This window comes from Macaca mulatta, chromosome 6 (genome assembly GCF_049350105.2).
Source record: "Macaca mulatta isolate MMU2019108-1 chromosome 6, T2T-MMU8v2.0, whole genome shotgun sequence".
Lineage (NCBI taxonomy): Eukaryota > Metazoa > Chordata > Mammalia > Primates > Cercopithecidae > Macaca > Macaca mulatta.
In genome coordinates, this window is record NC_133411.1 from 125255563 (window position 1) to 125281454 (window position 25892).

General features: G+C 36.4%; 1 protein-coding gene across 3 annotated transcripts in view; it reads left to right on the plus strand.

The window, feature by feature from the left end:
* The window catches only part of COMMD10 (COMM domain containing 10), a 245342-nt gene that overhangs the window by 149654 nt on the left and 69796 nt on the right, over window positions 1-25892 (plus strand). Inside the window, exon 6 of one of the 3 annotated variants that reach the window (XM_078005113.1) lies at window positions 3361-3434. The exons of the other annotated variants lie outside the window; for them this stretch is intronic. Within the exon in view, the coding sequence (XP_077861239.1) occupies window positions 3361-3434 (74 nt within the window). The remainder of the gene's footprint in view (window positions 1-3360; window positions 3435-25892) is intronic. 3 annotated transcript variants of the gene reach the window in all.

The following is a 25892-nucleotide window of genomic DNA, read 5'->3' on the forward strand; positions in this document are numbered from 1 at the left end:
ATATCAGAAGTATATAATCAAGAAAGTTTAGTGTTTCTGTCACATAAATATTTATTTATTCTAAAGTAAACCCTTTCGGCGTTTTTTAATGTGGGGTTGCCTTATCAAATTTTGCGTAGCCTACATTACAATCATAGAATTTTGAGTTTTGGAAGAGACTGTAAAATTCATTTCATTCATTCAGCATCCATTTGGTAGTAGTGTGCTTTGAAGACTTAGTAAGACATTAACACCTAGGACAACATTTATTACTTTGCACAATGTCATTGTATTAATGTTTTACCCAAACAGTACATGAAATTAGAGTACTTTTTTTCTTTTTCTTGCCAAATTATAAGTGGAGTTGAAAACAGAATTATTTTTTGGAGATATGATCTTGCCCTGTTGCCCATGCTGGAATGCAGTGGTGTGATCTTGGCTCACTGCAACCTCCACCTCCTGGGCTCAAGTGATCCATCCACCTCAGCCTCCTGAGTAGCTGGGACTTGAGTGCCACCAATCCTGGCTAATTTTTCTTTTCTTTTCTTTTCTTTTCTTTTCTTTTCTTTTCTTTTCTTTTCTTTTCTTTTCTTTTCTTTTCTTTTCTTTTCTTTTCTTTTCTTTTCTTTTCTTTTCTTTTCTTTTCTTTTCTTTCTTTTATTTTTGTAGAGACAGGTTCTCACTGTGTTGCTCAGGCTGGTCTCAAACTGAGCACAAACAATCCATCCGCCTCAGCCTCCCTGCACTCTGGGATTACAGATGTCAGCCACCGTGCTTGGCCCCAGAATTTTATTTTCTTTGAAATAGAAAATTCATGGAAGGATTCTGCCACTTTATTCACCTTTCTGACAGTGCAGTAAAGTGCAGATTAAAGTATAGTTCCCTGTGAAATAGCCAATTACCCTTTGAGTAGAATCACATAAAGAAGTACAGGGAGATCACATGACTTGCCTAGGTTATATATTGAGTCAGTAGGAGAAGTAGAAATACTAAGTGCAGATTCACAAGTCAGTTTAGCCCAGAGCTATGGGTACTTTCCTTGTGCTTATTACCCGGAAGGCTTTACAACCAACCACTGATGCCCCCTCCTGGCTCCCTCGTCTCACTTACACATATGCAGTCTTGATTATTTTGATAATTTTTCTACAACATTTATACACACCTCACACATAATTTTCATTGTTTTTTTAAACCTCAGTTTATAGCCTCAAATCAAGTTATACTCAGGAATGTACATTGTACACTTAAGCAGAAAGACCTTAATATTAGTTACAGCTGAAGACAGAGCTTAATTTTTAAGTACATTTTGGTTTTTCCCTTTCTGTATGCCTTTTATAAGTGTTCACCTTTAGAAGCGAGTCTCTTGACTTCGCCTAATACTATAAAGAATTGCAAACATTGTATTGACATAATTTGTTGTTATGGAAGTCATTTTTAATAGAATGACCATACCTTATTTATTAAAAAATAATAGACTTTATTTTTTAGAGTAGTGTTAGGTTAACAGTAAAACTGATAGGAAGGTATAGAGATGTCCCATATATTCCTTTCCCCTATACGTGCATAGCCTATCCAATTATCAGTATCCCCTATTAGAGTGATATGTTTGTCACAATGGAAGAACCTATATAATTATCACTGAAGACCCCAGTTAATATATGGGTTCACTTTTGGTATCATACATTTCATGGATTTGAACAAGTGTGTAATGACAATATATCCACCATTGTAGTACTATATAGCATAATTTCTACTACACTGAAAATCCTCTACACTCCTGTTTCGCATTTTCAGAAATGTCATATAGCTGAGATCCTACAGTATGAAGTCTTTTCAGATTTGCTGCTTTCACTTAGTAGTATGCATTTAAGGTTTCTCTGTGTCTTTTCATGCATTGATAGCTCATTTATTTTTAGTACTAAATAATCTCTTGTCTGAAGGTACCACAGTTTATTCATTCACCTACTGAAGGACATCTTGATTGCTTCTAAGTTTTGCTAAGTATAAATAAAGCTGCTGTACCTTCCATGTGCAAATTTTTGTATACATGTAAGTCTTCAACTCCTTTGGATAAATACCAAGGAACATGTTTGCTGGATTGTATGGTAACAGCATGTTTAGTTTTGTGAGAAACTACCAAACTGTCTTCCAAGGTGGTTGTATCATTTTGCATTTCCAGTAACAATGAAATGAGGGTTCTTGTTGCTCCACATCCTCACCAGCATTTGGTAGTGTCAATGTTCTAGATTTTGGCTGTTTTAGTAAGTGTGTAGTAGTTTCTCATTTTTGTTTTAATTTGGATTTCTCTACTGACATACGGTGTGGAGTATGTTTTTATATATTTATTTGGCATCTGTGTAACTTCTTTGATGAGGTATCTGTTTAGGTCTTTGGCTCACTTTTAAGCTGTGTTGTTTTCTTATTGTTGAGTTTTGAGAGTTCTTTATATATTTTGGATAACGTTCCTTTATATCGGACATGTCATTTACAGATATTCTCTCCCAGTCATCTTTGGCTTGTCTTTTTTATTCTCTTAACAGTGTCTTCCCCAGTATAGATTTTTTGTTTTTAACTTAATGAAGTCCAGCTTGTCACTCCTTTCTCTTATGGACTGTAGCTTTGATATTGTATCTAAAAAGTCTGTTTGTTCAAAATAATAATGATTTGGATCTGTTAGATCAATTAAGAATGAAAAAAAGTTATTTTGCCTTTATGTGTTCTTTCCCTAATGCTCCCTCTTTATGTGGATGTGAGTTTCTGACCTATCTCCTTTAAAGTCATAGTGTAAAAATTACAAGGCACATCCCTGCATGTTCTTTGCTTTGCTGTCTTTCTATCTCTTATCTTACTCTGTATGAATAAACACCTATTGCAACATTAGAGGTTGTTGATCACCTAATAAATTCTTCAAACTACCTCCTCCCTTGAGGTCTTGACATGCTTCGCCTATGCACTCAAGTTACTCTCCTACTTTTTACGTCTTTTCAGTGGATGCCACCAAAAACTCATCCTTAAGATTATAGCCACATTTCCCTCTATAGCCACATATAATCTTAAGGGTGTCTGTGCAAATGAACATACATCTTTCCTTAACATCAAATCCAGTTTTCATTCCGTGCATATGACTTCCTCAGGTTTCCACAAATTCTAACTGATTATTTACCTCAAGTCAATTTTGATACCAGTTTCTGCATCATTCCCAAAATAAAACATTTGTCTTCACCTAAAAAAAAAACAAAAACAAAAAAAACAAAAAAAAACATCTTTCTAAAGAACTTTAAAAACCATTTCTTGTGAGGCAGGTCCACTAGCCTAAAATTTTCTTGATTTTTATTTGCCTGAGAGGATATTTATTTCTCCTTCACTTTTTAAAATAAACAGGGTCTCGTCATGCTGCCCAGGTTGGTCTTCAACTCCTGGGCTCAAGCGATCCTCCCAAGTATCTGGGATTACAGGTATGTGGCACCATGCCTGGCTTTCTTCTTCACTTTTAAAGGGTAATTTCAAAGGGCACAGAATTTTAGGGTGGTGGGTTTTTTCCTCAACACTAAATATTTTACTCCACTCTTTTTGTGTTTTTAATATTTGTGGATACATAGTAGGTGTATATATTTATGGGGAACTTGTGATGTTTTGATACAAGCATGCAATGTTTAATAATCACATCGTGGAGAATGGGGTATCTTTCCTCTCAAAGCATTTATCCCTTGTGTTACAGATAATCCAATTATATTATTTTAGTTATTTTTAAATGCACAATTAAATTATTATTGACTGTGGTCTCCTTGTTATGCCATCAAACAGTAGGTCTTATTCATTTTTTCTACATATATATTTTTGTACCCATCGCTCCACCCTTTTTGCTTGCACTGTTTCTGAGGAAAAATTGGATGTAATCTTTGCTCCTCTGTAAGATTTTTTTTCCCCCACTCTGGCGTCTTTCAGGATTGGTCTTTATCTTTGATATTCTGTAATTTGAATATGATATCCTTAAGTGTAGTTTCTTTGGCATTTACCTCGTTTTGTGCTCTGTGAGCTCCATGGATTTGTGGTTTCATATCTGACATTAACCTGAGGACATTTTTAGTCATTATTGCTTTACATTTTTTTCTGTTCTTTTCTCTTTCTTCTAGAATTTTTATCACACATATGTTATACTTTTTGTAGTTGTCCCACATTTCCTCCTGGGTTTTGTTTTTGTTGTTGTTGTTGTTGTGTTGTGGGTTTTTTTTTTTTTTTTTTTGTCTTTGCATTTCAGTTTTGAAGTTTTCTTTTGAGATATTTTCAAACTCAGAGGTTGTTTCCTGAGTTTTGTCCATTCAACGGCATTCTTGATTTCTGTTACAGTATTTTTGGTCTCTAGCATTTCTTTTGGTTCTTTCTTAGATCTCTCTGCTTGTACTTCTCATCTGTTATTGCTGTCTTCTTTATCCCTTAGAGCCCTTAGCATATTAATCACAGTTGTTTTAAATTCCTGGTCTTATAATTCCAACATCCCTGCCATAGCTGTGTTTGGTTCTGATGCTCCTTCTGTCCTCTTCAAACTGTGTTTTTATGTTGGGAGAAGAGAAGTGTTCTATTGTCCTATGATTAAGTATCAGTTTTTTAGCAAGCCTGTGCCTCTTGACTGTGAACTTCACAAGTGCTTCTCAGTGTTTTCATCCCTTCTCCAGTTGGACAGATGGCTAGAGTGAGCTGGCGTTGGCTATTTTCTGTCTCCCACCTGGAAGGCTAGTGCCAACTGGAGTTGGATATTTTCCTTCCTGTAAGTCAGTTAGGCTCTGTAGAACTCCAATAGGTTAAGCTCTGTTTAAATAGTTTCCTCTGTGGATTGACCTTGGTGAGAAGAACAGAATGATCTGGCATATTTAAAAAATGGTGTGTCCTTTCCTTTGCTGGAAGCACGAGTGGATTTTTCTCCGGTATTCACTGTGAGAACCAGATCAGGCTTCTGGAGGTTAAACTCAACAGAAGTGAGGCGCCTCCTTATGGAGGCTCCTGCATTTTTCAGTTTTTACAGTTGTACACACTGACTCCAGCAGTTAATTGCTGTTTAAGTTTTCTTACACTGGCACTAGTTCCCATGGAGGGTTCTGCTTCTGGGTTTCTACTCCAATAAGTTATAATTCTCTGTATTTATATCTGTCTCTCCAATCTGGGGGGCAATGGTTTACCCTATGACTTTACTTCTCTCATAGATCCAAGAAGAATTGTTAATTTTTCAGTTTGTTGAGATTTTTATTTGTTGTTAGGATGAAATGGTGACTTCGAAGCTTCTTACATGCCAGACCAGAAACCAGAAATCCCAGCTGAATGTCACAGACTGACATGGACTACACTGAAGCATTAAAGAGAATAATAAGTTGTGGTTAGTTGTGGTTGGGTTTTAAGTCGGTGAAACAAAGTAAGGTTTTTAATTTATCCAAAGTTACACATCCTGCTAGTGACACAGGTGGGAATAGAATCTAAATATTTGGACTCCCAATTAAATTATCTTTCTATGTCACTAAATTCCACTTTTCTGAAAGGTGGTATGAAGGGTTCATATAGGGAAATATTACAGCAAGGCTTAAGTTATTGTTTCTAATACCATATTCATTTAGATGTTTTCTCCCTCCCCCCTCCTTTTTTTTTTAACCTTCTTTAATAATTTTCCTTTTAGTTCTGGTTCCTGATGGTACTGAATATTAAGAAGATTATCTGCCATTTTTGAGGAGGAAATATCTAATAGTATAATCTTCCTCTGTGTTACAGCCAGAAGTATAACTGAAGCACCAATCTGCCTTTCCCCTTTATTTTGATTTACAGAATATGTTAAAATCAATAATAAGATGCAAACAAAAAATCATTCATTGAAACTTAATAAGCTTAATACAAATTCAGCACCATAATTGCAAGTTTAACATTATACTCCATTTTAATATTAATATTTGATCATACAATGGATGTCTGCATGTGAACCTTTTATTTGCTGTGGAGGTCGTGGTATACGGTACTAAAGAAGACGTTTAACTAGAGCTCAGTTTTTTTGATGAGCTCCCAGGTTCCCATCGCAATTTTAGACAACACATGCTGTTTTACTGGAAGAGTAACTAGAGGATATAGTCTGATCACTCTCTACCTCCCGTGGTAAACCTTCTGTTTGTTTTGTGAATTTGGTAGTTAAACTTGCCATCTCTGTTAGATGCTGCTAAATCAAACTAATAAAATGACTGCCAAGCTCCAGCCGCTCTTTGTTTTATTCCTTTAAACATAGATTCCTAAATGGTCATTATCTGGTTTGTCCAAAACCACCTTAACTCTGAAAGCACTAATATCAAAAATATAAATTTTAAATTCTAAATGAAAGAGAGGAAGGAACCTCTTCATAAGTGAAAGCATTCCTTAAACAAATGAAAGCAAGCAGAATTTTTCACGGACATTTATTTTCACTTTTCTGACCATTATATGATTTTCCTAGCAATAAAAAACAATTCCCTGCAGTCCCTCCATATTTAGTTGTTGAAAGAGAAAAATACATTAAGTCTTAATGAGTATACTACCTGTATTAGCGTCTGGTGTTACTGAATTTTTACCGTCATCTAAAAGCAGTAATCATTCTTTACCTGGAGGAAGTTTCTAGTAATCTGTTTTATTAGCTGACTTTTCTAGCCTTCCTTTCAGTTACAGGATTTATTGAAAACTACCTCATATACATATGCACATATACACATATACGCATATATATACACACATATGCCTTTAGATCTCTGTGTATGTACACATATAGACACGTGCATGCATGTTTTTGTGTGTATATGTTTTATGTGTATCTGTATGCTCCTTTCTAAATAGCATTCTATTTCATACCTTGGAAAAATATAAAATTAAAAAATGAGGTCAAGATGGCTCCTTTTAAGAAATAAGTTGTTATAACAGTTCCTTTCAGCTTCACATCATAGGTGTTAAGAACACTTGCGTATTTTTAATTTAAACATATTTTAGCATCTATTTGATTTTTACTTTATTTTCTTGATACTTTCAGTTACATATTTGCTTTATATTATTCTCAGTGTTTCTTATTTCCCTAAAACACTTGGAATCATTTCCACTGATTCTTTTTCCTCCTTTGTTAATTTACGTGTATAATTTGTATGATAGTGTCTGGAAGTAAAAGAGCACTTTAGAAACAAAATTGAATAAAATTTCATCATACTTAATTCTGAAAATTGTTTTCTGAAATTATTAGCTCATTGCTGAAATATCTTCAAATCAAACGTTTGGGACATCAGCTCCCAAGGAGCTTCATATTTAATTTATGGTAGGGTATGATTGTGTATTTCACAAAAGTCATGAAGGAAATTTCTACAAATTTATTATGGATTTTAGGCCAGTAGAACTGTTTACATTTCCTAATCTGTTTGTTCCATTGAGTAGCCTTAGAGTTGAAACAGCAGTTTCCATTTTTCTCATGGGTATATAAACCCATATGCACATTTATCATTTATTTCTAGCACTGGAAAAGCATAGAAATTGGAGACAGTGGTCAGGCACGGTGGCTCATGCCTGTAATCCCAGCACTTTGGGAGGCCAAGGTGGGCAGATCACCTGAAGTCAGGAGTTCAAGACCAGCCTGACTAACATGGTAAAACCCCATTTGTATTAAAAATGCAAAAAAGTCAACCGGGTGTGGTGGTGCATGCCTGTAATCCCAGCTACTCGGGAGGCTGAGGCAGGATAATTGCTTGAATCCAGGAGGCAGAGGTTGCAGTGAGTCGAGATAGTGCCATTTGCACTCCATCTTGGGCAACAAGAGTGAAACTCCATCTCAAAAAAAAAAAAAAAAGAAAGAAAGAAAGGAAAGGAAAGAAAGGGAAAGGAAAAGGGAAGGAATTAGAGACAGTTGTTCATGTATTTGAAGAAAGAAAGAAATTGGAGACAGTTGTTCACGTATTTAAAGGAGGGAGAATATTCTTGGAGAATATCATTGATGAAATAAAAATTCATATGTACTCTATGGAAAATAAACTGCAATAAGCAAACCTTTTTGGCAGATTTTAAAATCAGATACATATTCCAGCCAGTGTGGGATATTCAGTTTAATTTCCTTTGAGAACCCCATTCTGTTGGATTGGTAGGCATGAGGAAGCAACAGCTCTTCTCTCTCCATCTCCTCAAAAAATTGTAAATAGAAATGTTGTATGAAAAAAACTTCAAAGATACAATCTAGGTTTTTTCTTTTGCTATTTTAATAGGCTTTTTTATTTTTTTAAGAACTAAGGTTAGTGAACATTTGAGAGAATCAGAAGTACTTTTCATATGTTTTTTCCCTTCTTGAACTGAATTATTTGAATCAGGTAAATTTCTCTATTAATTATAATTATTATATCACGATGTGTGTTATATTCAATCTAGAATACTTGCTTTTTTTTACTCCCATGATTTTGAATAAGCATATAGGCATTTAAGTTTTAGGAGTTATAAATGTCCAATAGCTTGTTTTATATTGATACGAATTGCATTTTGTTTTATTACTAATAGTTTAGATGAATCTGTATATCCAAGTTGTGAACCACTGAAATGAGTAATTCCCTGTCTTAGAGAAGTACATGAGTATAGTGAGAGATCTCTTACTTTCTAGATTCTTCTTTTTGGTCCTTCAAGAAGTTATACAAAGATAATATTGATGTTCTCTTTTATTCATCAGTTTGTCTCAACTGGTTTCAGAATATTGCAGTATCAGAGATGGGAAAGAAATCAGTATTTCAGCATTTTTTTTTTTTTTCTTGAGACAAAGTCTCACTCTGTCACCCAAGCTGGAGTGCAGTGGTATGATCTGGGCTCACTGCAACCTCCGCCTCCCAGGTTCAAGCAATTCTTATGCCTCAGCCTCCCAAGTAGCTGGGACCCCAGGCGTGCACCACCACACCCAGCCAATTTTTGTATTTTTAGTAGAGATGAGGTTTCACCACATTGGCCAGGCTAGTCTCTAACTCCCAGTGATCTACCTGCCTCAGCCCCGCAAAGTGCTGGGATTACAGGTGTGAGCCACCATGCCCAGCCAAAAATCAGTATTTTCTCTCTATCACACTGCCAACCTTTAACATTGCCTCCCATTCTTTCTTTTGGCTGTTATTTAATGAGAGTCTGCTATGGGCGGGACATTGTGTAAACCTCTGGGAATGAGAGACCTTCATATTCCTGCTATTATGCAGTTGCAGTTTAGTAGAGATGGTAGGTAAGAACATGGGCTCCTGAATTGCATTGCCTAGGTTCTATTCTTGGTTGTGGTTGTACTGCTTACTAGTTAAGTTGAACAAGTCACTTCATTATTTGTTTCAGTTTCCTTCTTGCTGAAATAAATATAACTCTACCTTAAATAAGAGAATGTATAGGTTAAACAATCCAAGTAAAACATTTAGCACTAATGTTAGAAAAGGGAACATACAGATTAGTATCTCTAACCATATTGTAAAAGTGATTTGACCAGCCGTAGTCAGTTATAAACATTTTATTGCACTTTTGGAGCCTTTTCCAAGTCCTGTGTAGCCTTTGGAATACCCTCTGTTCACCTCCCCACACCAAAAAACCTCCTGTAAGTCCATCACTTCTTGGAAGCTTTCTCATTTCATATCTCCTGGCTAGCCATTCCTATACATGAAGCAGCCACGACTCCTCGTTATGCACTGTGCAGTAATGAACAGTTATTTCCTCCTTGTACATGTTGGTAATGTGGATTATTTATTTGAGTTCTGACTCTTTGTAATCCCTTTGTTTATAATTTTAAGTTCTTAGAAGGATAAGGACCATAGTAATCTACCTTGGTCTATGTGACATTTACACCTTAAGTATTTAATAATTGAAATACATAAAAGTAATTTCAGTGGAGGTGAACACAAGCTTTCTTTTTTCACTGTGTGAGTAGAGATAGAGGTGACCACATATTTTTTCTCATTTTGCTTTTTTACTAAGTTTTCTCTGATTGAGAACAAACAGGGAAGTCTGAACAGTTTCCTGTTATTTTATCTTTTGGTTGTAGAAGCATACAAATTTCTGTTTAATGCTTTGTAAGGGTTAACTCTTTTATTATTTTTTTTTAATATATACTTTAAGTTCTAGGGTACATGTGCACAACGTGCAGGTTTGTTACATATGTATACATGTACCATGTTGGTGTGCTGCACCCATTAACTCACTATTTACATTAGGTATATCTCGTAATGCTATCCCTCCCCCCACCCCACAACAGGCCCCAGTGTGTGATGTTCCCCTTCCTGTGTCCAGGTGTTCTCATTGTTCAATTCCCACCTATGAGTGAGAACATGCGGTGTTTGGTTTTTTTTTTTTTTTTTTTTTTTTGGTCTTTGCTTTAGTTTGCTGAGAATGGTGGTTTCCAGCTTCATCCATGTCCCTACAAAGGACATGAACTCATCCATTTTTATGGCTGCATGGTATTCCATTGTATATATGTGCCACATTTTCTTAATCCAGTCTGTCATTGATGGACATTCGGATTGGTTCCAAGTCTATGCTGTTGTGAAAAGTGCCACAGTAAACATATGTGTGCATGTGTCTTTATAGCAGCATGATTGATAATCCTTTGGGTATATACCCAGTAATAGAATGGCTGGATCAAATGGTATTTCTAGTTCTAGATCCTTGAGGAATCGCCACACTGTCTTCCACAATGGTTGAACTAGTTTACACTCCCACGAACAGTGTAAAAGTGTTCCTGTTTCTCCACATCCTCTCCAGCATCTGTTTTTCCTAACTTTTTAATTATTGCCATTCTAACTGGTGTGAGATGGTATCTCATTGTGGTTTTGTTTGCATTTGTCTGATGGCCAGTGATGATGAGCATTTTTTCATGTGTCTGTTGGCTGCGTAAATATCTTTTGAGAAGTGTCTATTCATATCCTTTGCCCACTTTTTGATGGGGTTGTTTTTGTTTTTCTTGTAAATTTGTTTGAGTTCTTTGTAGGTTCTGGGTATTAGTCCTTTGTCAGATGAGTAGATTGCAAAAATTTACTCCCATTCCATAGGTTGCCTGTCACTCTAATGATAGTTTCTTTTGCTGTGCAGAAGTTCTTTAATTAGATCCCATTTGTCCATTTTGGCTTTTATTGCCATTGGTTTTGGTGTTTTAGACATGAAGTCCTTGCCCATGCCTATGTCCTGAATGGTATTACCTAGGTTTTCTTCTAAGGTTTTTATGGTTTTAGGTCTAACATGTAAGTCTTTAATCCATCTTGAATTAATTTTTGTATAAGGTTCAAGGAAAGGATCCAGTTTCTGCTTTCTACATATAGCTAGCCAATTTTCCTAGCACGATTTATTAAATAGGGAATCCTTTCCCCATTTCTTGTTTCTCTCAGGTTTGTCAAAGATCAAATGGCTGTAGATGTGTGGTATTATTTCTGAGACCTCTGTTCTGTTCCATTGGTCTATATCTCTGTTTTGGTACCAGTACCATGCTGTTTTGGTTACTGTAGCCTTGTAGTATAGTTTGAAGTCAGGTAGCGTGATGCCTCCAGTTTTGTTCTTTTGGCTTAGGATTGTCTTGGCAGTGCGGGCTCTTTTTTGGTTCCATATGAACTTTAAAGTAGTTTTTTCCAATTCTGTGAAGAAAGTAGTTGGTAACTTGATGGGGATGGCATTGAATCTATAAATTACCTTGGGCAGTATGACCATTTTCACGATATTGATTGTTCCTATCCATGAGCATGGTATGTTCTTCCATTTGTTTGTGTCCTCTTTTATTTCATTGAGGAGTGGTTTGTAGTTCTCCAAGTTATCCTTGAAGAGGTCCTTCACATCTCTTGTAAGTCGGATTCCTAGGTATTTTATTCTTTGATGCTATTGTATATGGGAGTTCATTCCTGATTTGGCTCTCTGTTTGTCTGTTACTGGTGTATAAGAATGCTTGTGATTTTTGCACATTGATTTTGTATCCTGAGACTTTGCTGAAATTGCTTATCAGCTTAAGGAGATTTTGGGCTGAGATGATGGGGTTTTCTAAATATACAGTCATGTCATCTGCAAAGAGGGACAATTTGACTTCCTCTTTTCCTAATTGAATACCGTTTATTTCTTTCTCCTGCCTGATTGCCCTGGCCAGAACTTCCAACACTATGTTGAATAGGAGTGGTGATACTTAAACTTTTACACAGTTATAGCTGTGTATTTATGGGATGCAGGTACCGTTTATCCATTGTAATTGTAGTTTGTTTGTTAGATCAAACATTGGGAAAATCTTTTGTTGTGAGTGGTGATTTTCTAAATTTTTACTTTTATTTTTTTATTTATTTGCCAGATTCTGTCTCTCTTTTCTTTGTTCTTGGTGTACTAATTTGATTCCTCTTCCATGGCTATTCCACTTTTTCTAAGTCTTACCCGAAAGCCTTTCAAAGTGATATGATTAGATCAACTTTTTTTTTCTTTTTGTTTGTGGTTTGCACATCATATGCTGTACTTTGACTAATTTAATAATTTTTTCTATAATTCTGTGGAAATTTTAACTTTAATTTTGTTTTCCCCTGACCTTTATAAAAACAAGGTATTAAATATAATATTTTCTAGTTACTGATTCAGGCTTTGTAAATTTGGCACTTAATAGTTTCACTGTTTTACAACAGAAAAGATTATCTTAACTGACCACTAACAACGTAATTGCCAGTTTGGTGCATGAAATCTGTAGTTAGTACTAATTTCAAAATAGTGTTTCTTGGCAGATAAACCCAAAGCTCAGAATATTCTGTATGATTTTTAGTTCTAAAGAAGTACCTTGCAAGTATTACTGTTAGTCTTGTTTTGTGCAGGAAGTAATAGACCAGGAGAGTTAAAAAGACTTATTTGTTTATTCATATGGCTAGTATGTGTGGTACTACTGAACTGAACCCATGCTTCTGCCTCCTACTTAAATGGTCTTAAAACACTAAGAAAAAAAGCCAACATATAAAATTCAATAGCGGTTAGTAGCAAGGAATTCAGTGTTATATGAAGTCATAGCATGCTTGTTAAAATATTTTCAGTTAATTTTCTCCATGCATCACTTCAATATGTTTTTATATATATTTAAATTTTTTTTGTACAGATCTATTTAGCAATCTTCTTTAAGATATTGTTAGCTACTCATTCACAAAAATGGTGACATCTTATTTTTAAAAAACATTTTATATAGTTACTCTATTCTGGTGCAATAATACTACTACACACTGGGTAATCTGTAAAGAAAAAAGATTTATTTGACCCATAATTCTGAAGGCTGAGAAGTCTGACAGCAGGATTCTGGCATCTGATAAGGGCCGTCTTGCTGCATCATTATGTGGCAGAAGGCATCACATGAAGAGGAGTTGTGCTTAGGAGACAGAGAAAAAATCGGGGCCAAACTTATTCTTTTTATAACTAACCCACTTCCTTGATAACTAACTCACTCCTGCAATAACAGTCTTAATCCATTCATAAGGGTAGTACTCACATGAACTAATCACCTCCTCAAGGTCCCACCTCTTAATACATTTGCAATGGCAGTTAAATTTCAACGTGAGTTTTTGAGGAGACAAACCGTAGCAGTTACGTATTTTGTTAAACTTAAGCATTTTGCGCTATTAAAATTATGTGTGTATATATACATATATATATGTGCACACAAGCACACATATACAGGCATACTAATGTGTTTATATGTGTGTTTATAGATCTTTTTCCTTGGAAGATGAATAATTATATTTTAAAAGTCATTAATGGTAGGGATGACAGCAGAGGAAGCTGTGAAATACAATCTAAGTAATATAGAGAATAAGGTAAGTATTTTGAAAACTGCTCAGTAAATTAGGGTGTATTTGTTGACAAGTAATAGATCACATTACAAACTTACCATTAGACATTGTTATTTATCTAGTAAGCATTTATGAATAGTCTGTGGTGATCTGTGTGTTTATATTCCACGTACAGTCTGTCAACAAATCCTGTCATCTCTACTTTCGGATTATATGCTAAATGCAACTACTTCTTACTACGTTTATCTCTGCCACCTTATTTCAAAACCAGGTTTTACTTATTTACTATACGATCTCGTCCAAGTGTTTATAGTGTTGGGATTTTTCTTTTCACAATCATTCATCGTAGGTAAAGAACTTATTTTTCTCTCACATGGTACATTAAAAGTAGAAGCAAGCAGGTAATTTTCTTAAAAACTTTTTTTACTTTGTCTAATATTATTATTATTCCTCTAGAAAAGATAATAATAACACATAGTTACAAGAACAGAATTGAGGAAGGTGACTTAATATTTGGAATTATTATTATATTTAATACTATTTTAGCTTTTTATCAATGCTTGGTATATTTTGTTAATAATTTAAATGTTGCTAAATTTTGGGCAAAATTACAATGGATTCATTAGGTTAGAGTTCTTCAGATAAATTGAACCAATAAGAGATGGTTGTATCTCTGTATAATTATGTTTATGTGGGGGGGGTGGAGCAAGATGGCCGAATAGGAGCAGCTCCAGTCTCCAACTCCCAGCGCGAGCAACACAGAAGACCAGTGATTTCTGCATTTTCAACTGAGGTACTGGGTTCATCTCACTGGGGAGTGCCGGACGATCGGTGCTGGTCAGCTGCTGCAGCCCGACCAGCGAGAGCTGAAGCAGGGCGAGGCTTTGCCTCACCTGGGAAACGCAAGGGGGAAGGGAGTCCCTTTTCATAGCCAGGGGAACTGAGACACAACACCTGGAAAATCGGGTAACTCCCACCCCAATACTGCGCTTTAAGCAAACAGGCACACCAAGAGATCACATCCCACACCTGGCCGGCAGGGTCCCACACCCACGGAGCCTCCCTCATTGCTAGCGCAGCAGTCTGTGATCTACCGGCAAGGCAGCAGCGAGGCTGGGGGAGGGGCGCCCGCCATTGCTGAGGCTTAAGTAGGTAAACAAAGCTGCTGGGAAGCTCGAACTGGGTGGAGCTCACAGCAGCTCAAGGAAACCTTCCTGTCTCTGTAGACTCCACCTCTGGGGACAGGGCACAGTAAACTAAACAAACGCAGCAGACACCTCTGCAGACGCAAACGACTCTGTCTGACAGCTTTGAAGAGAGCAGTGGATCTCCCAACACGGAGGTTGAGATCTGAGAAGGGACAGACTCCCTGCTCAAGTGGGTCCCTGACCCCTGAGTAGCCTAACTGGGAGACATCCCCCACTAGGGGCAGTCTGACACCCCACACCTCACAGGGAGGAGTACACCCCTGAGAGGAAGCTTCCAAAGCAAGAATCAGACAGGTACACTCGCTGTTCAGAAATATTCTATCTTCTGCAGCCTCTGCTGCTGATACCCAGGCAAACAGGGTCTGGAGTGGACCTCAAGCAATCTCCAACAGACCTACAGCTGAGGGTCCTGACTGTTAGAAGGAAAACTATCAAACAGGAAGGACACCTACACCAAAACCCCATCAGTACATCACCATCATCAAAGATGAGAGGCAGATAAAACCACAAAGATGGGGAAAAAGCAGGGCAGAAAAGCTGGAAATTCAAAAAATAAGAGCGCATCTCCCCCGGCAAAGGAGCGCAGCTCATCGCCAGCAACGGATCAAAGCTGGACGGAGAATGACTTTGACGAGATGAGAGAAGAAGGCTTCAGTCCATCAAATTTCTCAGAGCTAAAGGAGGAATTACGTACCCAGCGCGAAGAAACTAAAAATCTTGAAAAAAAAGTGGAAGAATTGATGGCTAGAGTAATTAATGCAGAGAAGGTCCTAAACGAAATGAAAGAGATGAAAACCATGACACGAGAAATACGTGACAAATGCACAAGCTTCAGTAACCGACTCGATCAACTGGAAGAAAGAGTATCAGCGATTGAGGATCAAATGAATGAAATGAAGCGAGAAGAGAAACCAAAAGAAAAAAGAAGAAAAAGAAATGAACAAAGCCTGCAAGAAGTATGGGATTATGTAAAAAGACCAAATCTACGTCTGATTGGGGTGCCTGAAAGTGAGGGGGAAAATGGAACCAAGTTGGAAAACACTCTTCAGGATATCATCCAGGAGAACTTCCCCAACCTAGTAGGGCAGGCCAACATTCAAATCCAGGAAATACAGAGAACGCCACAAAGATACTCCTCGAGAAGAGCAACTCCAAGACACATAATTGCCAGTTTCACCAAAGTTGAAATGAAGGAAAAAATCTTAAGGGCAGCCAGAGAGAAAGGTCGGGTTACTCACAAAGGGAAGCCCATCAGACTAACAGCAGATCTCTCAGCAGAAACTCTCCAAGCCAGAAGAGAGTGGGGGCCAATATTCAACATTCTTAAAGAAAAGAATTTTAAACCCAGAATTTCATATGCAGCCAAACTAAGTTTCATAAGTGAAGGAGAAATAAAATCCTTTACAGATAAGCAAATGCTTAGAGATTTTGTCACCACTAGGCCTGCCTTACAAGAGACCCTGAAGGAAGCACTAAACATGGAAAGGAACAACCGGTACCAGCCATTGCAAAAACATGCCAAAATGTAAAGACCATTGAGGCTAGGAAGAAACTGCATCAACTAATGAGCAAAATAACCAGTTAATATCATAATGGCAGGATCAAGTTCCCACATAACAATCTTAACGTTAAATGTAAATGGACTAAATGCTCCAATTAAAAGACACAGACTGGCAAACTGGATAAAGAGTCAAGACCCATCAGTCTGCTGTATTCAGGAGACCCATCTCACACGCAGAGACATACATAGGCTCAAAATAAAGGGATGGAGGAAGATTTACCAAGCAAATGGAGAACAAAAAAAAGCGGGGGTTGCAATACTAGTCTCTGATAAAACAGACTTTAAACCATCAAAGATCAAAAGAGACAAAGAAGGCCATTACATAATGGTAAAGGGATCAATTCAACAGGAAGAGCTAACTATCCTAAATATCTATGCACCCAATACAGGAGCACCCAGATTCATAAAGCAAGTCCTTAGAGACTTACAAAGAGACTTAGACTCCCATACAATAATAATGGGAGACTTCAACACTCCACTGTCAACATTAGACAGATCAACGAGACAGAAAGTTAACAAGGATATCCAGGAATTGAACTCATCTCTGCAGCAAGCAGACCTAATAGACATCTATAGAACTCTCCACCCCAGATCAACAGAATATACATTCTTCTCAGCACCACATCATACTTACTCCAAAATTGACCACGTAATTGGAAGTAAAGCACTCCTCAGCAAATGTACAAGAACAGAAATTATAACAAACTGTCTCTCAGACCACAGTGCAATCAAACGAGAACTCAGGACTAAGAAACTCAATCAAAACCGCTCAACTACATGGAAACTGAACAACCTGCTCCTGAATGACTACTGGGTACATAACGAAATGAAGGCAGAAATAAAGATGTTCTTTGAAACCAATGAGAACAAAGATACAACATACCAGAATCTCTGGGACACATTTAAAGCAGTGTGTAGAGGGAAATTTATAGCACTAAATGCCCACAAGAGAAAGCAGGAAAGATCTAAAATTGACACTCTAACATCGCAATTAAAAGAACTAGAGAAGCAAGAGCAAACACATTCGAAAGCTAGCAGAAGGCAAGAAATAACTAAGATCAGAGCAGAACTGAAGGAGATAGAGACACAAAAAACCCTCCAAAAAATCAATGAATCCAGGAGTTGGTTTTTTGAAAAGATCAACAAAATTGACAGACCACTAGCCAGACTAATAAAGAAGAAAAGAGAGAAGAATCAAATCGACGCAATTAAAAATGATAAAGGGGATATCACCACCGACCCCACAGAAATACAAACTACCATCAGAGAATACTATAAACACCTCTACGCAAATAAACTGGAAAATCTAGAAGAAATGGATAATTTCCTGGACACTTACACTCTTCCAAGACTAAACCAGGAAGAAGTTGAATCCCTGAATAGACCAATAGCAGGCTCTGAAATTGAGGCAACAATTAATAGCCTACCAACCAAAAAAAGTCCAGGACCAGATGGATTCACAGCTGAATTCTACCAGAGGTACAAGGAGGAGTTGGTACCATTCCTTCTGAAACTATTCCAATCAATAGAAAAAGAGGGAATCCTCCCTAACTCATTTTATGAGGCCAATATCATCCTGATACCAAAGCCTGGCAAGGACACAACAAAAAAAGAGAATTTTAGACCAATATCCCTGATGAACATCGATGCAAAAATCCTCAATAAAATACTGGCAAACCAGATTCAGCAACACATCAAAAAGCTTATCCACCATGATCAAGTGGGCTTCATCCCTGGGATGCAAGGCTGGTTCAACATTCGCAAATCAATAAACATAATCCAGCATATAAACAGAACCAAAGACAAGAACCACATGATTATCTCAATAGATGCAGAAAAGGCTTTTTGACAAAATTCAACAGCCCTTCATGCTAAAAACGCTCAATAAATTCGGTATTGATGGAACGTACCTCAAAATAATAAGAGCTATTTACGACAAACCCACAGCCAATATCATACTGAATGGGCAAAAACTGGAAAAATTCCCTTTGAAAACTGGCACAAGACAGGGATGCCCTCTCTCACCACTCCTATTCAACATAGTGTTGGAAGTTCTGGCTAGGGCAATCAGGCAAGAGAAAGAAATCAAGGGTATTCAGTTAGGAAAAGAAGAAGTCAAATTGTCCCTGTTTGCAGATGACATGATTGTATATTTAGAAAACCCCATTGTCTCAGCCCAAAATCTCCTTAAGCTGATAAGCAACTTTAGCAAAGTCTCAGGATACAAAATTAATGTGCAAAACTCACAAGCATTCTTATACACCAGTAACAGACAAACAGAGAGCCAAATCAGGAATGAACTTCCATTCACAATTGCTTCAAAGAGAATCAAATACCTAGGAATCCAACTTACAAGGGATGTAAAGGACCTCTTCAAGGAGAACTGCAAACCACTGCTCAGTGAAATCAAAGAGGACACAAACAAATGGAAGAACATACCATGCTCATGGATAGGAAGAATCAATATCGTGAAAATGGCCATACTGCCCAAGGTAATTTATAGATTCAATGCCATCCCCCATCAAGCTACCAATGAGTTTCTTCACAGAATTGGAAAAAACTGCTTTAAAGTTCATATGGAACCAAAAAAGAGCCCGCATGTCCAAGACAATCCTAAGTCAAAAGAACAAAGCTGGAGGCATCACGCTACCTGACTTCAAACTATACTACAAGGCTACAGTAACCAAAACAGCATGGTACTGGTACCAAAACAGAGATATAGACCAATGGAACAGAACAGAGTCCTCAGAAATAATACCACACATCTACAGCCATCTGATCTTTGACAAACCTGAGAGAAACAAGAAATGGGGAAAGGATTCCCTATTTAATAAATGGTGCTGGGAAAATTGGCTAGCCATAAGTAGAAAGCTGAAACTGGATCCTTTCCTTACTCCTTATACGAAAATTAATTCAAGATGGATTAGAGACTTAAATGTTAGACCTAATACCATAAAAATCCTAGAGGAAAACCTAGGTAGTACCATTCAGGACATAGGCATGGGCAAAGACTTCATGTCTAAAACACCAAAAGCAATGGCAGCAAAAGCCAAAATTGACAAATGGGATCTCATTAAACTAAAGAGCTTCTGCACAGCAAAAGAAACTACCATCAGAGTGAACAGGCAACCTACAGAATGGGAGAAAATTTTTGCAATCTACTCATCTGACAAAGGGCTAATATCCAGAACCTACAAAGAACTCAAACAAATTTACAAGAAAAAAACAACCCCATCAAAAAGTGGGCAAAGGATATGAACAGACATTTCTCAAAAGAAGACATTCATACAGCCAACAGACACATGAAAAAATGCTCATCATCACTGGCCATCAGAGAAATGCAAATCAAAACCACAATGAGATACCATCTCACACCAGTTAGAATGGCGATCATTAAAAAGTCAGGAAACAACAGGTGCTGGAGAGGATGTGGAGAAATAGAAACACTTTTACACTGTTGGTGGGATTGTAAACTAGTTCAACCATTATGGAAAACAGTATGGCGATTTCTCAAGGATCTAGAACTAGATGTACCATATGACCCAGCCATCCCATTACTGGGTATATACCCAAAGGATTATAAATTATGCTGCTATAAAGACACATGCACACGTATGTTTATTGCAGCACTATTCACAATAGCAAAGACTTGGAATCAACCCAAATGTCCATCAGTGACAGATTGGATGAAGAAAATGTGGCACATATACACCATGGAATACTATGCAGCCATCAAAAAGAATGAGTTTGAGTCCTTTGTAGGGACTTGGATGCAGCTGGAATCCATCATTCTTAGCAAACTATCACAAAAACAGAAAACCAAACACCGCATGTTCTCGCTCATAGGTGGGAACTGAACAATGAGATCACTCGGACTCAGGAAGGGGAACATCATACACCGGGGCCTATCATGGGGAGGGTGGAGGGGGGAGGGATTGCATTGGGAGTTATATCTGATGTAAATGACGAGTTGATGGGTGCAGCACAGCAACATGGCACAAGTATACATATGTAACAAACCTGCACGTTATGCACATGTACCCTACAACTTAAAGTATAATAATAAATAAATTTAAAAAAAAATTATGTTTATGTGTGTGTGTATGTATATGTACATATATTTGTATGTATATGCAGTTGTGCATCACTTAATGACAGGGATACATTCTAAGAAATGTGTTTTAGGCAATCTGATCCCTGTACAAATGTCATAGAGTATACTTACATAAACCTAGATGGTATAGCCTACTACACACCTATGCTGTATCATATAGCCTGTTACTCCAAGACTATAAACCTATACAGCATGTTACTGTGCTGAATACTATAGGCAATTGCAAGACAATGTTAAGTATTTGTATATTTAAACATAGAAAAGGTAATGGATTGCACTACCACATTATGATGGCTACAGCATCACTAGGCCATAGGAAATTTTGGTTCTATTTTAATCTTATGGGGCCACCATTGTATGTGCAGTTCATCGTTGACCAAAACATCATTATTCAGTGCATGACTGTATGTATATATTTGTTACTTATTAGCACATTAATACGGATTTGTATAAAGAAATTTCTAGTAATGCCCAAATAACATACATAGATGCATTTTTAATTGCTTCTGGAATAGATGGAGAATTTTAAATAAGTAGATTCCAAAGGTCAAAACAAGTTTAATATATGCCTATTTGCAGCTACATTAAACACACACACACACACACTCTCACTCACATACTCACAGAGGCAGTCAACTGTTCATGAAATATTAATAAGATTATATTTTACAATGATATTTAAAACTTGAAACATACATACAAGACAATGAAGTGTGATAGCTCAGAGCACAGGCTTGGATCAGATAGAACAACATTTGACTTCTAGCTCTGGACTTTCTGAGCCTTGGTTTTCTTATGTGTCAAGTAATGATAATATCTACTTCTTTGTGTTGATTAAATGAGAATATATGTAAACTACTTGCCATGGTGCCCTGTACACACCATACACAATAAACTATTATCATCAGTATTTTAATTCAAAATGCCTTCCCGTGAACACAACTTGATAAATATCCTTTGGGTTTCTGTTCCAGCTTTCAAAAGTTGATTTAGTTTGTAATGTAACTTAGTGTAGTATAAATAATACCATAGAGTGAAACAACCATCTGTAGCAGTGGTTTGATGGGAAAATACAGTCACAACTACAGTTTGAAAAGCCAGAAACTGTATTTTTCCCTCCTGAAGTTATAAAAGTAGAAGTAGTAATCCTCTCTCCAGGCATCCTTTTATCTTTTGAAGAATAGAAGTAAATATATCTACATATCCAAGCCAGTAGTTGTCTTTCTGGATTGGGGCTTTTTGCAGAGCAGGCCTGCAAGGGGAATGAAGATCAGAAATGGAAATGAGGTTCCAATGACAGAAGGTAGTGAAATGCTGTGTGTGTGTGTGTGTGTGTGTGTGTGTGTGTGTGTAGAATGCAAGGGGAGTTGGATAGAGAGGATCATGTGGGTGTAAAGTGGAAAGATAGGCCTAGGCCAGGGTGATAGATGTATAGAACTTCTTATGTTATGTTATGTTATGTGTAATGTTATGTTATGTTATGTTATGTTATGTTATGTTATGTTATGTTATTTTTTGAGACGGAGTCTCGCTGTGTCGCCCAGGCTGGAGTGCAGTGGCCAGATCTCAGCTCACTGCAAGTTCCGCCTCCCGGGTTTACGCCATTCTCCTGCCTCGGCCTCCTGAGTAGCTGGGACTACAGGCGCCCGCCACCTTGCTCGGCTAGTTTTTTTGTATTTTTTTAGTAGACGGGGTTTCACCGTGTTAGCCAGGATGGTCTCGATCTCCTGACCTCGTGATCCGCCCGTCTCAGCCTCCCAAAGTGCTGGGATTACAGGCTTGAGCCACTGTGCCCGGCCCAGAACTTCTGATTTTAAAATAAGTGTGTAAGCTGTACACTATTTCATGAAGTTACTCTTGACATTTTGTTGAAATTAAATAATGAATTCATCATATTTTATGAGACCAACTTTAAGAAAACTAGCTGGATTTTTAATGGTTTGCTTCAACATAATAGTGGTATATAACAGTACAATCATCGAAGGCTATCAGAAAATCTATGTTAGAATTTTAATGATTATAGAAACTAGAATATTCTGTATATATCTGACACTTATAATTACTTGTTCTGGGGTATCCATAATAAAATTTATGTCATGTGGTTTTTGGGGTCAGTACTTTCAGGTATAAGCCTGGTGTATAACAGTGAATGCTCTTAGAAGATTGGGTCTGTATCTTTTATATCTGTAAATTACACAATGATAGGAAGTTAATATGTTAGGGATTTAATAAGTATGTTAATGATCTATAAAGATAATATGCTTTATTTTTTGATTGGTTTGTCATGTTTTATTGGTCTGCTTTCTGCGGGAATACCATTATGATATAACTTGCCAAGGAGTCCTAGGGTGTGAAAAAACAGTCTTCCCTTTTTTATTATGAGAAGTTCAGAGACCTTCTGAATATGTTAATGATTACCACTAAAGCAATTCTTAATAATTTTTCCACTAATATGGGTTGTAAAGTTGCCAGACTCACACAGATGTGAATACTAGGCTCCCTTGCTAGTTGAGTTCTTGTTACTGAACAGCAGTCTTACAGCTTTCTGTTAGTATGATTCAAATGTGGGTCTTAGCAAAATGACAAATTAGCATAGACCCTGGACCTCTGGGTCATGGTAAAAATAATCCCTGAATATTAAGGATCTATGTAAAGATTCTTAACCTGTGTGGGGTCTATATTCAGAAGATCTGTGAAACTCCTGAAATTGTCTGCCGTATTTTGTGTATATGTGCACACATTTTTTCTGTGAAGCATGTGTGAGTACTTTCAAGTCTATAACCCATGAAAGGTTAAGGACCAATGGATTTGTAACCTCTTCAGAAGTCTTTTACATTGAGTAACCATTTGCCATCTCATTTCCTCGCTATATTGCATATACTTCTGGAAAAATGTAGATACCATGTATTTTTTTATCAGTCTTATTTTTATTTTCCAGAAAATTGTGGCCTTTTCATAATATGGTGTTATTTTTTATGTGATTCGTATTTTAGTACAAATACCATGTTAATGTGATGATAAAATGTGAATGATTTATGAAATTTTACTTACATACCCAAATTTGTTGTTAAAAGGGACAAAAATGAATTTTTTTGTATTTTACATTCAGTCCTTTTCATGGAATAGAATATTTTAAAACAACTTTGGCTTGAATTTTTATTTATCATATTTAGAAAAACCTGCTTTTATGAAAATACAGAACCCCCACTCTGTGGCTCACAGATAGTAGTAGTGCATTATATAGGGTAGCCTAAACAGTGGTTGATTATTGTGTTTGGGAATATTTCATTCTCTCTGAACTGGACTTGAGAGTCAAACTTTGTCTTTAAACCTTTAGCTATTGCTTTCTGGACCTTTGTATTGCGTAAGGGATGCAAACTTCTTGGAAAGTAGAACCACACAGTTGTAAATGAGCAGGGAAGAAATAGAAAATATAATTATTATCTTCATTAATGTTTTTGAAGTAGACAATGAGTAATTTCATAATTACAGTATTCACTTTCATGAAATTTACCAACTACATTAATGAGCAAATGTGAAGCTGTTTTGCTAATGTGGAAATTAAATTTTTGAAAACAAAAATTTTTTATTCTGTCACCAAAGAAAGAAGCACATTGGTTATGTTAATAAATAAAAATAATAGAATGAACAGTCATTCATTGGATGTTTAATTGTTACAGGCACTTTTATATATTACCTTATTCAATCTTAACCACTATAAGAATTAAATAATATTGCCATTTTGATGAGGAAACTAAAACATGTAGAAGTTTCTTCAAGGTGTTGTATGTGACCTTCAAAACCAGGCAATAAATGGTTGCTCAGTATTTGCTAAATTAATTGCATTGAAACATCTTTTTATCTCTGATCTTTTCGTTGGTATTTTCATTTCCTCATTTATCTGCACTTAAATTATGGCCTCAATTTTGGGACTCCAGACCTCAGTATACATAACATAGGAAATATACCCAGTTAAATGTCTACTGCATTGTTTCCTGCAGTGATTCTTCTTTTTATAATCAAAGCAGTGTGTAGCAAGCTTTTATCATAATATTTTAGAGAAATATGATCTCTTTTATAATCCTGTTAGTGAAGTGAAACAGATTTTCTATACCTTCATCCCCACTTATTAGTCACAAATTATGGGGCTGGAGATCAGTTGAGATATTAGAAGTCTTTTCTGCACAGTCTTCTATGCAAATAGAGAAGGATTTTCATTTTTTCTTAATAGTTCGTGTTGTTTTTCCTAAAAAGTAATCCTTAATATAGTTTTTACCCACATTGGTTTAGTTTGAAAGAAAATATATTTTATTGACATATAATAATTATACTTTTGCTATTTCTCATTTTAAGGTATTGGCATCATTTTTAAATAGTGTTTGAATCTGCAAATGGATATCAAATTTGAGTGTTATCCAATATAAGAAAAAGAAATGAATACTTGTATAGTCAACATTTTATACAAATGTAAGTACATAAAGTTTATATTAAAGAAAATACTTCAAAGTATTTTAAGTATTATAGCTAGTATTGATGCAGTATGGTCAAATTCATTTAGTGAAGGAGTCATTACTGCTACATCTAGCTTTTATAAAATTTGAAAAATTCATGAAGATTATATTAAATATTTTACCAATTTGGGAGACCAAGGCGGGTGGATCACGAGGTCAGGAGATCCAGACCATCCTGGCCAACATGGTGAAACTCTGTCTCTACTAAAAATACAAAAATTAGCCAAGCGTGGTGGCATGTGCCTGTAGTTCCAACTACTCAGGAGGCTGAGGCAGAAGAATTGCTTGAACCCGGAGGCAGAGGTTGCAGTGAGCCAAGATCATGCCACTGCACTCCAGCCTGGGCGAAAGAGCGAGACTCCATCTAAAATATATATACACATATATATATAATTTATATAAATATAGTACTTAATTTAAAAATAGCATTTCCTCTTATTCTCATTTGTTTATAATTATACTTCTAATATTTCTTATTGTAATTAATATGGAGTCTTTTAAAAAAACATTGCTTTTGTGAAGAAAATTTGGAGATGAATATTGGAAAATATACTGAATACCTGGAAGGAAAATAATTTTTTTTTGTCCTTCTTAATATAGAGGTCAAAATAGAAAAGCAATTTCTAAAGTTGCCATTCGTGGGAAAGGAAAGGCCTTATCATTTATAGAATTTGATATCAAGGGAACAGTTCTGAAGTAAAACAATCCAGACCATTACCACACTGATAATTTTCTCCAATTAGGCAGATTAGAGGTTTAATC